The 17,622-nt window shown below is 45.3% G+C and overlaps 1 protein-coding gene across 3 annotated transcripts in view; it reads right to left on the bottom strand.

Moving 5' to 3' along the window:
• Positions 1-17,622, bottom strand: part of PHACTR3 (phosphatase and actin regulator 3) — a 100,154-nt gene that overhangs the window by 33,399 nt on the left and 49,133 nt on the right. For 2 of the 3 annotated variants that reach the window (XM_054274372.1, XM_054274374.1), the window contains exons 2-6: positions 13,999-14,160; positions 13,091-13,168; positions 8,937-9,119; positions 4,332-4,535; positions 418-682 (exon numbers count right to left, since the gene is read on the bottom strand). In XM_054274372.1, the coding sequence (XP_054130347.1) occupies positions 418-682; positions 4,332-4,535; positions 8,937-9,119; positions 13,091-13,168; positions 13,999-14,160 (892 nt within the window). The remainder of the gene's footprint in view (positions 1-417; positions 683-4,331; positions 4,536-8,936; positions 9,120-13,090; positions 13,169-13,998; positions 14,161-17,622) is intronic. The other variant, XM_054274373.1, reaches the window with a different exon arrangement.

The following is a 17,622-nucleotide window of genomic DNA, read 5'->3' as shown; positions in this document are numbered from 1 at the left end:
GTATTAAAAATGGATCTTGTATGTGCTCCTGTGTCAGCCAAGAGACACAGAAATCACAGCATTTCTCATTGCAGAGTACTTGGAGCAGGATTTGCCTTTGCTGCTCTAACTTGGTATCTTGTGGGGAAGATTTTCTCTTGCAGTAGATGAGGGACTATCACCTGATTCTACCTGCTTAAAAACCTACTCCTGCACCACAGCAGCCTCCTTATAAAGGAAGAACATGCAATGAAATAGCTGCCAAATAAAGCACTTTAACCAGGGATGTTTGTTCCAAGCAGTGACACCACGAGGAAGGCAAACCCAAGCTGTAGCAGCAATTAAAACACTAACAAGAGGATAGGAACATTTTCCAAGAGAAATGAGGTGGTGGGATGAGTGTCCTCATGCAGCCCTGTGCCTGCAGGCTGTAGGTACCTGTCCTGCCGGTGTTTGGTGGCCAGAGCCCTGTGGAGTTCTTCAATGACTCTGCTGGGAGGTAAAGGCAGATGAACGGCAGCCAGGTGAGGGGACCCGGTGGGCGTTGTTACCTGGCCTCTGCCATGGGGCTCGCAGCTTTTCTGGCCAGAGGGGTGGAAGAGGGCAGCTTGTCCTGAGATTTGGGAGGAACCCACAATGACATAGTTCTTCAGGATGGTGGAAGGAGGAGATTTCATGGCTGGATCGTCCGTTTCGCTTCCTGCTGTCAAAACACAAGAGGGGAGGAGGTTGTGCAATGCTTTTCTGTTTTCTTCTTTTTGCACAGAGTCTGCACTGAACTTAATTTGTTGTATTGAACAGAGGATAAATGGTGATGTTTTGCTCTTGCTGTGAGGTAATCGGCTGAGTAACTGAGTTCAAAAGGCTCTTACTGTATCACTCCAGATCTTTAATCTAGCAAAACAGATGCCTCTTCATTTCCCCTCTTTCTCACAGGATCAGATTCTCCTTTTTCCCAGCCCACCACTGCATTTTTGCTTGCCCACACTGTTGCTCCTAACCACCAAAGGCTTGGGCTGTGGTGGCTTTCCAATCTAGCCTTTTCTGTGCTGGACTCTGGCAGGCTGTTTTAAAATTTATGCCCTGTGGTTCTGAGTCTGGACAAAATGTACCAGTGTCTATTAGCTGCTCCTCTGTGATTGCAGCCCAGACCTCTGTCTTTCATATGCCCGTGGAGAAAATGCCAAAATCATTATGAGGATAATGTTTGCATAACAAAACTTGCCAAATGACATCCAAATGAAAGATGGGGTACTGAGCACTAACAAGAAAAAAGGAAGGGTGGGGCAATATAATCTCTTTTTAGCCCCAAATTTGGCTATTTTCTATGCAATATAAATATTTTGTCTGAAATTAAAATTACACATTTAGACTGATTTATACATTTCCTAGCATTTGAGTCTGAAGCACAGTGGACATTTCCCTGGTTGTAAATTTGGTGACTTCACACGACATCCCTTAGGATAACTGAACATCTGCCCTGAAAAGATGCTGATTCGTTTTCCTGTTCTCCTCTTCCCCCTTCCTCCTCCCCTATACCTGTGTCCCATGCCCCTGGCACATGCAGATGTTTACACCCTGTGGGTGGATAAAGGCAATTTGAACGCCTCATCTCAGAGTATTTCTTGTCCCTTGTTGCCACCTAGTGCTTCACACAGGAATTTAAACTGGCACAGCTTGCTCAGCTGTGGTACAAACGTGCTTTCACAGGTAATTTTTCCTTTTTTTTTTTTTTTTTCTCTTACTTTTGAGATAAATCCTTCAATTCATAGCAGAGAAAAACTTCTGCTCAGACCGGGATTATCCTGAAGTAGTCCTGTAACAAGGACTTGGTTCCAGTTAGGAGGGTAACTTGCTAGAAAACTGGGGAGGGCAAAAAATACTAACTTCAGTTATTAAATACCTCCTCTCAGAGCCAGTATCCTGCATAAGGGTTACCAAAACCATGCATTTTCTTAATTTTGCTTAAGAATAGTTCTTGAAATCATAACCAAAGTCAAACCCTGGAAATCTGAGTGTGGCAACACTAAAAGGTTTCTTTTTGTATTTGTGGGGTGAGGAGGAGAGCATCCACAATAAAATCTCTCTTCTAAGGAAGGTCTAACATTATTTTTTTATCTCTGGAGGTGTTTGTGCATATTTGGGTCCCTCCAGCCCAGAACTCTTAGCAATGGCTTTGTTAGTTTCTATTCAAACTAACCCAGAACTTACCCAGTTTAAAATCTGGGAAGTCTGAAGGCTCAGGGGCATTGCTGCGAGAGGCAGTGCCTGATGTGCAATTTGTGAGCCCCCTTCCACCCCAGAGCTCCTCCTGCACTGATCAGGTGCTGCTCCAGCCAGGATTCAGCCAAGCTCTGCGGAGCAAAGCTGGGTTTGGTACTCAGGGAGGGGGTTATTCTGTGCTGCTGTGGAAATCATAAATCATAAATTGATTTCTGATCCATTGCTGCCCACTGAATCACGGCCTGAGGCGATGGACAAAAGCACCTCCTCAGCCCCTTTATCCTCTGCACACAGAGGGTGTCTGTGTTTCCTCAGAGCAGGAGCCAGGGCTCAGCAGATAAAGGGAAGACTTTGTTTTCTCTTCACACCAGCTTGTTCCTGGAACAGGTCAAGGGCCAATTTCATCCTCACTGCGGCTTTGGACAATATTGAGAATTTCCCGAGATCACACCTTATTTGTCCTAATGGCAGATGTTCAGTGAATAATCTTGCAAAGTGATGTCTTGGCACCTTGCCCTGTTCCTCCTCTCTCTGATTAATTGGTGCTTGACTTACTCCTCACTCCTCTGCTGACAGCATCCCTGGCATTGTTAAGGGAGGGGAAAAACTAAACACAAAGGAGATTTTCAACCTCTTCATCTTCCTTTTCTTTCATAATTGCCCTTTCTCTCTCCCCACACTTTTGTATTTCCTCTCACTCACTGACGGTATTTGTTTAATTTTAACTTAGCACTGCCCCCACATCCCCACAAAAATAAACATGTATAATCACTACTGGAAAAGGCTCTAGAGTTACTGGAATCATTGAGAAAATGAAAAGTTGTTCTTTGTGGAAGATGTAAATGAGAATTAAATACCAAAACTCAAAATATCTCAGATGCTACAGGAAATATTTGAGTTAAGCAGAAAAAAACCTGAACTCTAACTGCTCTGAAGTGCTTGGTGGATGTGTAATCTCTATACCCTGCATGGGTCAGGTTTCCAAATACATCTGATGTTGGCACAGCCTTGTCCTCAGCTGAGCAAAGGCAGGGGGGCCTGGGCTGCCTGTTCCTCTGGCAGGGGGGAAGGGGAGGCTCGAGGCTCACCCACAGCCCAGGACAGTGAAATAACCTGAACAGCAGCTCCTGAGGAGCACTAAAATACCATTTTGAATCCAGCTCCCACTTGAGTTATTACAGCTTTTAAGCACAGACAAAGTATGAATAGTTTCCATGGGAAAGAAATACTTGCAATTTTCTTTAAAGAGGCTGAAAACCTCAATATTTTCTCTAAGCCCCAGTGGTCAGGTCACAGAACCCCTCTGATGTTTTGTTTCCTGGTGACTTTGAAAACCCTGCTCATTGTGCCAGATGATGAGTGTGGATGCAAATCAGGGCTCACATAATGGCTGTCATTTAAAAGCTTAAATATCCAACAGGTCTGACATTTAGATGTCAGGACTTGATTTTCATTTGCAATAAGGCCCTTTTAGCTGCTTTTACCATATGTAGAGGCCCTGAAATTGGAACCAACTAAAATCATTCTCATTTTAGCACCCTTTCTGCAGTGCCAGAATGTTGAGACATGTAACAACATTGGCAATACATTAGAAAATCAGGCCCAGGGGAATTGCTTTTGGAAATGTTCAGTAAAGTCTGGCACAGAGGATTGCCAGGTGTATCACTCTTCAGAGCAGATTTCATAGCTCTAGCTTAGACCTGCCCTAGAGAGCAAACCCTCCAGACAGAAACCTCTGCAGAACCTTTGAGCTGAACTAGATCTTGGCTGCTGTCCTGCTCTCCAGTGGGAGCCCAGGTAATGAAAACATTTAAATCTTCCTTGTGTTTTATGGCATATCAATATGAGCATGAGATTCAGCAGATGTTTGCAGTTGGTTTGATTTGTTTTATGTGTGTTTAGTGCTGTAGGCTCACAACAAATAATTCCCTGAGAGGTTCAGATAAATATGTGAAGTACAAAGATCAGTGCATTGTTATCAGGCAGCCAGACATGGTCACTGCTCACTATAACTGAGTGATTCTCAGCAGTGTGGGGCTTCAAAACAGGCATGAAAAAAGGATTTGACAGTGCTGTGGAGGTGAACTCATCAAGGATGGGGAAATCTTTACTGAGCAGTGATGACTGACCTGTTATGCTCTTGGTGATTTTGGAGATTGCCTTAGGTGGTGGAGCTGGGAGCAATGGAGGGCTGGGAAGCTGTGCTGGGTTTCTTTCTGTCTGCTTCTGGGGGGAATCTGTGGATTCAGGTACAAGTAAGGCTTGTGGACTGTCTTCAGATGCTGGCAGGCTGGCATCTTCCAGTTCTTCCGTGGGTGCTGAAGGTTTCTTGGCTGGTGGAAAGATGAGTAAGATTAATGGAACATGAAGTTAATAATGATAGGCCAGGGGACAATGCCAGGAACATTCAGAAAAACTGAACACATGGCACACAGCTAGAAACACTTCTTTTCCACTGTGAAAGCAACTGTGTGAAACAGCCAACCAGCCAGGGCAGGTGAAAAATCAAACATATGAGGATATTGAGGAAATGTTGGTTTTGATGTTCCTGAGAAAACTGCTGAGCTTCCTTTACTTCCCTAAAATCTTTTTCTCCTTTTTCTTATAATAATGAGGATAGCAAGGCAAAGCAACTTCTGAGAACAGCAATGAATTTTCTTAGAGCACACAGCTGTGGTGGCACAGCTCCTGGGTGAGCACTCTTCTGTCTAGGAACACACAGCCAAAGGGCAAGGAGTATCAAACCCAGAGTATCACCTAAAAACTGACCTTCCAATAGTTGATGTGTGTTAATTTTCCCAATATGAATTTTATCTTATTTAATACAATGTTTCAACTTGCTTTCTGAGCCCTCTTTTACTGTACCTGACTCCAGAGCTGTTGAGCATTTTCTGAGGTTAAAGTTGATAACCAAAAAGACCCTGCCACAAAAAAGATTTGCTATTGGATCTGAGCAGTTAGAGTGGAACAGGGAATTGGTGAAGTAGTTAAGCAAAGAAATCAGTCTCCAAAGGCCTGGTTTGAGATGGTGAAGCACTGCTCATTTCAGGACTGTCTCTGCAAGGATGGCAAAAGCACTTAGCTGTGAAAGTTAGTGCAGGCTGAATCACTGAGCAGTTCATCAAATTGACCAGGCTGTGATGAGGGCACAGGGGAATAGATGCAGAAAGGCATGAAGTGAAGCAGGACACAGGTGGAAATTCAGTGATGAAGTCCAAAATTAGCATCCTTGAATTCTGCTCAGATACAGCTGCCCTGGCAGTGCCCAGACTCACACAGAGCCTCACTGCTGGGCTCCCACTGTCACATGGCCTGAGCTCTGCCTGGGCTGGTGAGGGACCCACAGGGAGCCTGGGGGCTGACTCTGATCCAGCCATGGCCAGGCTCCCTCCAAAGTGCATTTCCAGCCACTCTGGGCTCAGCAGTAGCCATGAGGGTTATTTTTCCTACCCCACTCATCCAAATGGGGAGATCAGTGTTTAAATCTCTCCTAAGTACAGAATCACAGGATAGTTTGTGTTGCAAGAGACCTTTAAAGGTATTTAGTCCAATCCCCTGAAATGAGCAGGGACATCTTCAATGAGATCAAATTGCTCAGAGTCCCATCCAGCCTGACCTTGAATGTATCCAGGGATGCAGCATCTTCCACCTCTCTGGACAGTGTGTTCCAGTGTTTTACCACCCTCATTATAAAATAATTCTTCCTTGTATTTAGCCTGAATCTTCTTTCTTTCAGTTTAAAAACATTGCCCTGTCTTGTACCACAACAGGTCCTATCAAAAACTTTGTCTCCATCTTTTTTATAAGCTCCCTTCAAGTACTGAACAGCTGTAAGATCTCCCTGGAGCCTTCTTTTCTCCAGGCTGGCTGACCCCAGTTCTCTCAGGCTGCCCTCTCAGGAGAGCTGTTCCATCCCTCTGATCCTTTTGGTGGCCCTCCAGCAGCTCCATGTCTTCTGTGCTGAGGATCCAGAGCTGGGGTCATGCAGAACATGGGAGAGGTCCAAACTCCTGGGCAAATCCCACTCCTTTGGGCACTCTGGATTGTCTGTCCAGGGCACCTTTCCCTCCAAACCATTCTAGGCCATCTCCTAAAATCTCACTGCAGTGGCACCTGCAGCTGCTGCATCACAAATCTTTTCTTGGCTCAGTTTTGTGTCTCGTTGGGAATTCAAACTCTGTATTAATGAACATTCAGCAGCCTCGTGCCCAGAGTGCGTGGGGAGGCACCAAGGCACTCAGGCAGTTGGAAACAATAGCATTGGCAAGATAATGGCATTTAATTTGTTGACAAACAGATTAATGAGTGTGCCTAGAAGGGGAGGAATGAGTATTCATCATTCAAAAGAGACAGGAAAAAATAAATATGCATCATTACCAGGAGTTCTTGTGAAATCTGTCGTGACAGGAAAGCTGCTGTATGGGATAGTTATGTGAATTACAGAAGGAAATAATTTTTTAAAATGTACTTCTAGGGAAATGCCTTGTTCCAGGGTGACATCACTTGGGTGTTTGTGCCCATTGCACAGGAGACAAAATGTGTAATAGAGGAGGGGAAAAACAGAGTCACTAATGGGTTACATTAGTGAAAGATCAAGAGCCCCAGTAGATGTTCAGAGCTGGAGAGGAAAATGAGTCAGATTTGAGTGCATTCCCCTGAGGGGAGCAATGCTTTCCCCGGCAGCAATGCTCTCCCCGGGAGCAATGCTCTCCCCTGTGGCTGCCCCTGGGACAGAGGGGCTGCCTGGCACAGCCACAGTGGGGCTCTGCTGCAGAGCAGGTGCATCCAAAGGCTCCAGCCCCAGCCAGACTTTTTGGGTCCTGAGCTCCACCCTGCCCTGGGAGGGTGTCAGGCAGAGCTGAGTCCTGAGCACACAAACCCATGAACAGATTTCATACTGCAGAGTGAATATTATCCTGCTGAAAGTATTCCAAGTGCTCAGCACTAGAGTTATTCATGGAGTGCCACTTGTCAAAATGCCATCTCATTACCAGGTAGAAATCCTCCCTTTGGGACTGTCCCCAAGCCCATTGGCGAGGTTAGGTGGGGAAAAGTGCCCTCTTTGTGCCCTGGCTGTTCTTTTCTGCGTATTAACATGAACATGAATTCTGCAAATTGTGTTTTCTCCTCTTCCCCTCCTTGGCCTTTATCCCACAGGATGGCAGAGAACACAATGGGTGTAAAAGCAAATCCATTAATTTTCTTTCTAGCTGGTCACTTATTCATGTGAATCTGAAAAGACACCCACTGCATTAGGCCTAGATTGAGCCCAAGGGCAAATGTTATCAAAAACTCAACATTATAATACATTTAGCAGCACACTGACAATTTTGAAGAGTTTTCCCACCCAATTAATTCCTTCAGGTGCATTTACTAGAGACAGGAATGCTAGGATGTACAGACAGGGAGAAGTAAGCACATAAAGACAAGATCAGCAATAATTATTTTGAAAGCCAGAGGCCACCAATAGGAGAGGCAGAAAGACTTCCTACAAATTGGAGTCTCTCAGACTAAGGACACAGGAGAATGTAATCCCACTGTTATTTTTTGTGGAACCTGGGAAAATGACACCTCAAAAATGGAGGAAAAGAAATACAAAAGACAGGAAAGATTGTTTCAGGGAGACAATAAAACGAACTAGGGTTAGGGAAAGAAATTGGGATGATTTTGAAAGCTTCAATACATGATTTTGAACACATTGTAAGGTAAATTTTAAATCACACTGCAAGGGTTATGCAGAGACATGAGGTTAGACACATGACACCTTATTAGTGCTATCTTTCCATGATAGTATGTCCCAATGGTAAGAATTACAAGTTCAGAAAGAAATTTCATTAGATAGATAATTAATAGAGAATATTGTTAGAGAATAGAGAATTAATATGATAGAGAATTAAATGCTCTAGAATAGAGAAAGAAGAAAAGAAACATGTAATCTGGTCAAGATTTGATCTGGTTGCTGTAAGAACAGGGAGATGAGTGGGTTTTGCCTCAGCTGGTGAGGGAATGATTTCCATTCTGAGGGTGGAAGCAGCCAGGGCTGAGACCCCCAAGAAAGCAGGGCCTGAAGGGGTGGGACAGAGAACAAAAGGCAGCCAGGGCAGATGGAGAAGGTGTAAAGATTGCCCAGAGGGCAGGAAAATCCATAATCACCACATGACAGTCCTCACAAACCAGGATAAAGCATTATCTCTGCAGCTTTGCATTTCTTGGTTGTCAGGAGGTGAAAGGAGCCCTGCAGCTGCTGGGCTGTGCTGGCTGCTCCAGTGCCTCGGCAGGGCTGCACCAAAGGAGCCTGGCTTGGCTGATCTCTGCTCCTGGAATCAAAATTCACTGGTGTTTGCAGCATGCTGGGGACAGAGTGGTGGGCTGTGTATTGGCATTGTTCTCCTGAGCCAGGATTAATACATTCAGGTTTGGCACAGAAATTTAAGAAATCTTTTTAAGAGAAGCTTATTTCATCTTCACAGCAGCCGCTGCTGCTACCAAAGGGGCAGCATGCCAAGACTGCATCATCTCATAATTCAACTAATCCCATCATGCCAAGCTTTGTGTAGTTCCTCAGCTTGGTAGAAGTCTCAAAAATCACAGCTATTAAGTACCAATTCCTAACCTAGTGTGTGCTGGGCTGAGCAAGGTGCTTTGACCCTTTAATGCACTGACATATTCAACCCCTCAGCAGAAATATTTTTATAGCACTTCACAGTTTTTTGAAAACATTTTATATGCAATACCTGCATCTTCTTTCAGCTCATCCAAGTGCAGCTCCTCACCAAAGGAGGTCATATTTGTTGTGGCTGCAGTTGTGGTGTCCTGCTGCTCCTCCTCTGAGGTGAGTGCCTGGCACACAGCTGCTGGAGCCTCGCTCTGTGTCACCCTCGTGCCATCGTCACCAGTGCAGGCTTTGCCTTCAGTATCTAAAACAAGACATCATTTCATTTTAGCTAAACCATCAGCAGTGGAAGCTGAGCCCCCCTGCTATCCTCTTGAGAAGAGGGACTCTTAAAGCTGCTCATGCTCAGGGGACTTCTCCTAGAGCTGCACCTGATCTCTGTGTTAACCACCTGTGATGTAAATCCTGTGGGCACCAGCCTATCTGGGCACAAAAACCACTCAGGTTTCTCAAGGAGACACCTCTTTCTGTGGGCATCCAGCTGCCTCAGCAAGTGGCCACCATGCTCTGGAAGCAGCTGCCAGGTGGGAGAGCAATGGGCAATCAGAGGTCTCTGGGAGAAGGCAATTCCTTCCTTGCACGAGCAGAGCCCATGGTGCAGCACATTCCAGGTGGGTCTGACATGTCTGGGCTGTGCCAGGCTCTGTGCACAACTTGCTGCCATCCAGCAATGCTGCAGAAAGGAAAGGCTGCTCATATTCCTACCAAACTGCAGGGTTTTAGCAGTTTTAGTTACTCAGCTTTGAAAAGTGTATCCTGTGTGATTGAGCTGATCAGAAATTCAAATCCTTCCTCATGCAGACCTAGAAACTGCTCCCTTTGCTTACTCTGAAAGATTTTTGTGCCAGTGATCCCTGCAGCTGTATGCATCTTGAGGACTGAAGCTTTTCTAGTATTCTCTTATTCAGGCAAGAGTCTTCAGAATACAAACTACTCTTTTACTCCCTCAGAATTTACGAGATCTACATCACTGTTGCAAAGAAACAGAAAGCAATCACTTCCCTCCCTGGGCAGCTCTCCATGCTGATGGATGTTCCTGCTGTCCACCCTTCACCTCCCAGCTTGTATTTCTCATCCCTGGACACTCCTTTCTGGAAGCTCCTGACAGGGCTGTGTTTTCTTGCAATCCTTGAACATTGATTTAAATCAGCAACATTCACAGTTACCTCTTTTTGATGCTATTTGGACAATCTGCAGGGTAATTTCTTGTGCTTTTGGGTGAGGGTATCAGATTTTGGCCCAAAGATGCTGCAGAAGGGATGCAGCATTTTTGCACACTGAGCTCACTCAGTCTGCCTCATAATCACGTTTGGTGAAAAGTTACTGTTCTTAAAATAGCCCTTGCAGTAGCACAGTTGCTATGATACAGGGAAGGGGAGGGGGGGAAAAGTTCATTGCCTACATTTCAGCTCCTTGTGAAGGCAGCCTGTACATAATCATGGTGTGTGAACCACTGCCATGTGGTTTGACAGGCAGCCCCTGCCCAGAGCTGTAAGCACAGATAAATCTGATCAGCCTTGTGCTCACCAAGGGGACAAACATCGAGGGGGGAGCTCCCTAAACGTGCTCAAGGTAACTCTGCTCTGCGCATCCCTCACAGCCTGGGGAAAGGCAGCTGGGCCACACAGGATCTGCACCAGAGACTCCTGCAGGTCTCAGTCCCTTGGAGGGCAGGGGCTACTGAAGGATTGGCAGGCAGATGATGTTCCTGTGGGGCATTTCTGAGACTCAGAGCAGCGATGTTCTGGGGCAGGAAGGATCAGCTGGTGCTTACATCAAAGTGGGTGTGCTGCTTTGGGTGCCAGTAGGCCCCAACACTGTATTTTAGAGATGGTCTGGGGACAGGACAAAGCACAGACCTCAGCCCCAGGGGGAAGGAGAACCCCAGCCCTCAGCACTGGAGCAAGGCTGGGACTTGGCTGGGGATGAACCTCCCTGTGTTCCAGACCCATGTCCTCTCTCAGGGAGTTAAGCTGGTTCCCAGAGCGAAGCTGCATTTCAGGAGTTATCAAGGGACAGGCTGGCATCCGCCCTGTGTGAGCAGAGCCCCAGAGGAGCAGGGGACAGAGGTGGCCCAGGCCATGGTGTGAATGGCCAGCCAGGACTGGGGGCTGTGTGAGAACACAGGGTGACACAACCTGCCGGGGTGACTGAGCACCCACACAGGGACAGTGCCATTCACCCTGGGCTGCTCCCAGGGCACTGCAGATCCTGCACCAGTCCTGTGCTCAGAGCCACTGCCAGGGACACTGCCAGGGACACTGCAAAGGCCACTACCAGGTCTTGTGCTCCGGGTCTGAGTGGCACCTACTGCAAATGCATGAGGCTTCTCATGCTGCAGCACCCTCCCAGTTGGGCTCTTTATGAAAGTGAGCAGGAATCAGCTCCCTGGAAGTGGAGTAGAGCCTGATGGAATAGAGGGATTTGAGGATTTACTGCAGTTTTTTTGCTGCTTTGACAATTGCAACCTAACTGCATAAACGAGGACTTAGCCTTGAAACTGCTGCCACTTCAGCTGAGTCCAAGTAGGGCACTAATCATTTACTGAGAATTATTTGGGTCAGTTTTTATTCCAGTTAATAAGCTTCTTCTGCAAATATAATAAAATAACCCTGGAGATTCACAACACACTGTAAAGGCAAATAACTTGCAGGCAGCTGCAATGTCCTTCAGCTGACTGTGATCCACTCTTCCCTTTCTGGGCACAGGGAGGCACTGGAAATTTGTGTGATGCTTTTAGGAGCTCCAGGCAGCTTTCCTGCAGACAGGTAAGCAGTCTGTTTGCAGCTGTCTAGTTAAAAGCACAGCTTGTCCTCACACCTCACTGGACTATATTTATTTGAACTGCTTTAATTTTGTTAAAATTATCTTGCTGCTTGGCATCACTTTTCCTCCCAACCATTCTTTATGCATGCAAGAGGTTTATTGATTCCTCATTATTGCCTCTTAATGTGCTCTACAGAAGTTCTGTTTTACTGGTTTTTTGCAGAGCATGACTTCAAATTCATGGATTATAGGGGACTTTCCTGCTCCTAGTGGAGATCATGTATATACAGTAATGCTAATATGCTAATAGGACATGTAATTATCTAGAATTATGAGAGATACAAAGACTTCAATGGACAGGAATTAAAAATGAACTTTCTAAGAACTTCCATTTTAGAATAAATGAATGGTTTGATAGATTATTTAATATAAAATTTAAAATATATCCAACGGAATAATATTAAAATTGCTTCACTCCCATGGAAAAAGAAATCCTATTTAAAATGCTCTTTTTCTGACTCTTCAGTTGCTCAGCTTCACTCCAGCTTGGCATCAGTATGGTCCCAGGGGTTATTTATAGGCATGGCATTTGTTGTATACAAAAGAAACTCAATTACTACTTTCCAAGAATACAGCTTCTATCTGTGAGATTAATCAAACTCAAAAGGCCAGTCCTCTTTCATGACAGTGCCTTCCGCTATGATGTTTTCAAAGTAAAGATGGATTTGTGGGGTTTATCTCTGTTTAGGTGGAAATGGCAATTGGGATGTTGTCCATAACACTGGGAGCTCAGTTAATCTCACAGAACAGTCACCCAGATCTGTGTCTCCCTTGAGCATCTGTCAGGGCTTTGGAACAAGAACCATGTCCTTTGTGAGTGTTTCTGACACTTTATCATCTTTCCTTCCATGACTTCTGGATTAGACTCAGGAAAGCTTTAAAATGACTCCACTAAATGCTTCGCTTTTCCATGGGAATGAAAAGCAGGTGCACTGGTAACACCCTACACCACAAACTTGGAAAAACAGCTGAAAACATCAGATTGGGATCATTTGATGGGATCTGGATCCATTGTTCATGTTAGCTGACTGCTTCTGTATGTTGAAGTTTGTATTTATCCAGCTTGAGCTGGATTTCTTGGCAGAAGGATTGAGCTGGGTTTAGGCAATTACATAAAACACACGGACCAGCTTTGGCTGCAGCTGTAAACCAAGGGAACACAGAGCTGCATGGAGATGGGAGAGCATCAAACACTGAACTGCATGGATTGATTGCAGCAGGGAGGAGCTTGAAGGATGACAAGCCTTAACTTCAGACACTGAGTTTTCCACTCTGGATTGAAGGTTTTTATTCATTTGCTTCTTTATTCTGCTTTTGCAAAATACGTGTTTCCTACTGTCCTGAAAGAGCCTCTGATTAAAAAAAAAAAAATGAAGAATTTTTACTTACCTTGTTCAATCATCTCCAGAAGGCCTTTCTTAATGAGTTCATCCCTCCCTTGCCGTGCTGTCATCTTCTTCTCCAGCACTGCACAAAGTAGGGACACAACACAGCACCAGTTACCAACAGAGCAGTCATGTAATGGGGTGAGAAAGAGGCAACGTGGAAATTCCCTTTAGTCTCAACTCCTGTGTGCCTGGAAACGACTGCAAGGATGTTGTCTTGGGGAGCATGGATTGATGAGCTGGTTTTGCCTCTTCCTTGTAAAAATCATCACATATAAAGCTGAGGTTTATGGTGTGAGGTGCTGTCAGCTCACTCTGAGTGCAGTCACAGGGATTTCAGAGCTTCCTGCTGTTTACTGTGGCACCTTGGACAGTGTCCTCCACTGGGACACCCACAGGATACAGCAGCAAGTGGAGGGAACTGCACTGTCCCATCTTATGAAAATGCAAGTGAGACTGTCTCCAGACTGATCTCCTGGGACATCTCTGGAGACCAGTGAGAGGATGCTGTGCTGTGTGCTGGGCTCCTTCCCCTCAGAGACAGCTGCTTGAGGGAAGGCATTTCACATGCTGCAGCTCCCTCCTGTCACTTCTCATCATGTTACTCTGACCTATATAAACTTCACCCCAAATAAAAGGGGTGACAATACTTGGGGCCATAAATGTAGCCTGTGTGGACAAGGGACAGCCCATGGAAAGCAGTCTGGGGGCAAGGCTTGTGCTTCACTCTCATATTTTGACCTTCCCTTCTAAATGTACTAAATTGTGTTATACAGGAAGTCAGCCTATATGGGCCCCTCTGAGCCTTAAACATTAATAACCTGTTGAATGCTGGAATCTCTGAATTGGTCACCTTTAACATGTCCCATGAAAGCTCTGCTGTGCAGCATCCCTCTCCTGCTCTCAGCCTACCTGCAGATGTCTGCTTTAGCTTCTCATTTTTCTTTTTCCTCCACTTCCACGGTTTGAAGATCCTGCCCAGTGTTGCCAGTTTGCTGTTCCTCCTCACTGGTGGAGTTCGAATCCCTGAGACCAAGTAGTCAGAACGCACTGCAGGGGACTGCTCCATCTCATCTGAGAGGGGAAGAGAGGACAAACCTGTTAGACAAAACCCCACAGTGACTTGCAAAGGGCAGGCAAGGTGCTCACCAAGGCAGTGGTGCCACTGTCCCCCCAAAAGCTGCAGGGAGCTGCCACAGCCTCCTGAACCCTGGAGAGGTGAGAGCTCCCCATGGCTTCAACAGGGGAGTGGAAGTTTAACACAACTGTAAATCAGGCTCACGTGGCCTCCAGTTAATCACATAAATGTAATGCTCATTTAAAAAATGCTGACCTGTATGAAAAGCTGAGAGGAAGCGTGAGAGAGCTCAGATCCCTTTGGAATCCCCAGATTCCAGTTCTGTTCCTGGGTCACAGGATATTGCTGCCTTTTAAATGAACTCTTCACATGAGCTAACACAGAACACGCTGACTTTTGTGAGCTAATTCAAATCTTATATAAAGAAGAGCTTGTTTGATATGTGCTATACAAGTAAAATCTCAGAACTGCTGTGAAAATTTATTCCTTGAGAAAGCTGAGGGGAAAATTCTTTCCTTTTTGCCAAGCCAAGCCACAGGAATTCAGAGATAATGCTTCAGCTGGAAAATCAATTTAGGTATTTTTAATAATTTTCCTTGAAAATGCACCACAAGTTTGCTTATAGACAAGTGTTGCATGAAACAATAGCTACTGAGTATTCAGAGTTGTGTGCCAGCCAGTGTCAGAGGACAGTGGGACAGTCCCCTAAATGGGGTTATTGATGGCTTTACTGAGATCTGTATTACAGCACCAGGGCAGTAATTGTTGAAAGAGAAGCTGCCATCAGACCTGTTACAGAAATAAAAACTGAGCAGCAATTTGTATTTTTTTCCCAACAACCAGTTAAGATTTAAATTGGGAATGTGAAGCTATGAACACATGTACATTTCCAAGTAATTTTTCTCTGGAACAGCAACATTTATCATAAATTGTTTCATGACTGCAAGATCATACATATCCAGCATCTTCTAGGCTTTGTTTTTAAGTTAACAGGGTGAAAATGCCTAAATCACAGCATGGAGGTGGGGATTTCCAAGTAAACAGGAAACAATTTTTGGAAGATTATTAAACACAGCAGGGGAATCAACACATTCCTCCTCTTCCATTTAATTTTGAAAATACTGGTAATAGAGATGAATCACTCAGTGGAGACAAACTAAAACTTGGCTATATGAACTATTAGAGCAGAGAAAAGCTGTGACAATTCCCCACACACATCATGCATGCCCAGTGAAATTCTCTTTCTTTGTATTGAATTTAGAGCACCTTTTTTCTCATTCCACTCAGTTTATCTGGGGGTTTAATTTACAAGAGATTTAAAGTAATAATTTTTTTTCCTTTGAACGCATGGTGCCTACCCAAGGTGATATTTATAATTTACAATTTGGAGGTCAGGATTAAGTTGAGAGCAGAAAATAGCAATGAGCCCTGCACAGAAGGAAGGCAGTAGCCTACAGACCACAGCTGGAGTGCCAAGATATTCTGCTCCTTTCCTAGCAGTGTATTCAAAAATGAGAAGTACCACAGAAATAAGCTTTGAGGAATTAGAGCTGCTCTTGATTACAGCAATAGCAATGAGAATGGAAAATGGCAGAGTAGATCTCTTATTAACTTGCTATTATGATCACTTTAAAGCTGTAATAGAAGCCTCAGGAAATAGCATTTGGTCATTTCTTGTGACACCTCTTGAGTGGAAATAGAAATGTTCATGAAATTAGCTCATCCCCAAGTAGCTGTAGATGAGGCTGTGAATCAGAGCCCTGTCCCTGGGAGCTGCAGTGGAGAGGGACAAGCTCAGCTCAGCTGTCCCTGCTCATTGTCACCCTGCACTGCTGCTCCTCCCAGGGCAGGAGCTTCTCAAGCATGAAGTGAGGATTAAACAAGAAGCTGATTCACTGGCTCTGCTGTGTTTCCTTTGGGACGGAGGTGTCTGCAAAGTGGGTCAGAAATCCCCCACATGTTTTGTTTAATACTGGTAGTATGGGATCATTTGAAGTTTTTGCCAGATACACAAAGATACAGACATACAACAAACCAAGAAATCATTTGAACCAAACCTGTGGGTCTCCAGCAATGCTCATGGTCCCAGATATTCCCCTAAGAAGGGGAATGGGGAGATATCACAGGGACATTGAGGTTTCCCTCAGTGCTTCTGTTGTTTGCACCAGCCCTGCCAATTGCATTTCTTCCCTCCCTTTCTGCCCTCTTGGTTGTGGAAATGCAAAGACTTTGCTTGCAAATGAAACACAGGTACAAATCCAATGTCAAAGAAGGAACAGCAAATAAAACATATGTTCCAGTGGAGGTTTTTGTGGGCTTTTTAACTATTAATGATTCTCATATGGTACAAGCAGTGCTTTTCACCATATGCAGCTTCTATACTGTGCATTGAGAGAGATGGACACAAAAATTGATAGAGACACAGCAAGAGAGATGTCCTGAAGTCCTAAATAACAAGGCAGTGGTCTCACTGGCAATGAGAATCACAAGAGAGCCCTTGGAGCACCTCATTTCCAGTCAGTTCATTTTCTCCTGGTTGTGGGTTGGCTGCCTGGGAGATCAGAAGTTGACAGCACAAAAAGCAGTTCCCACGTACAGCAGTGACTGCTGGAGGAGAAGGCACTCCTAAATATCAGCCAGCTCCTGCAGCCAACAAGCTGCCAAGGCTTGCCAACCCTCCAACCACTCTGTGAAACATTCAGCATATTTTTTTAATCTGCAGTCAATATTTTAATTATGCTAACTGTTCTGTGGAATAATGTGGTTATTTCTCCCAGAGCCTGACAGCCTGGGGCCAGGCCATGCAATTACACAGGGGATGTCTGCAAAATACAAACAGCCAAGAGCCAAACCATGACTCTCCAAATCAGCAGGGGGAAGCAAGCAGCAGCTTAACTCTCTGTGCAATGTGGAAGGATGAGGCACAGTCACTGTCAGGGTCCAGGGAGCAGCAGTTTAAGCCCAGCACAGCCAGGCCAGCCCGCTGCCCTCACTGCCCCACAAGCAGGCAATCCTCAGCCCTGTGGGGCCACAGGGTTTTGTTCTGGCTGAAGCTTATTGGCTGTTTATGCCAAAATTACTTTAAATTCCTTGCTGTACACATGTGAGGGCAAAGACTCCTGTGCTGGAGCTTCAGCCCCAGAACAAACCCCTCCCATTTCACAAACTCCTCACCTGCTCTGTGTGTGCCAAAGGGGTGGACACCAATGTGGCTGTGCCCCTGCTGCTGATATGGGCAAGTTCCTCTGACAGTGCTAGCTGGGGTGATTTCTAGATCTCCTGGCAGTGGTGCAGTGTGAGTGGGTTAATGTCTGAGACATCCCCAGTCAGAGGGGGGAGAGGTTCCAAAGTGACTTTGCTCTGCAGTGCGGCTCTGGGCTGCACAATCAACCAGGCAACAAAGAAGAAGCAAACAAACCATAATATTCATTACATTTGGCTCCAGGGTCTGACCCCTC

This window comes from Melozone crissalis, unplaced genomic scaffold (genome assembly GCF_028551555.1).
Source record: "Melozone crissalis strain CALT ecotype California unplaced genomic scaffold, PUWL_Pcris_2 ptg000017l_1, whole genome shotgun sequence".
Classification (NCBI taxonomy): Eukaryota; Metazoa; Chordata; class Aves; order Passeriformes; family Passerellidae; genus Melozone; species Melozone crissalis.
The sequence above is the reverse complement of the archived record's forward strand: the minus strand, read 5'-3'. Positions and strand labels throughout refer to the sequence as shown.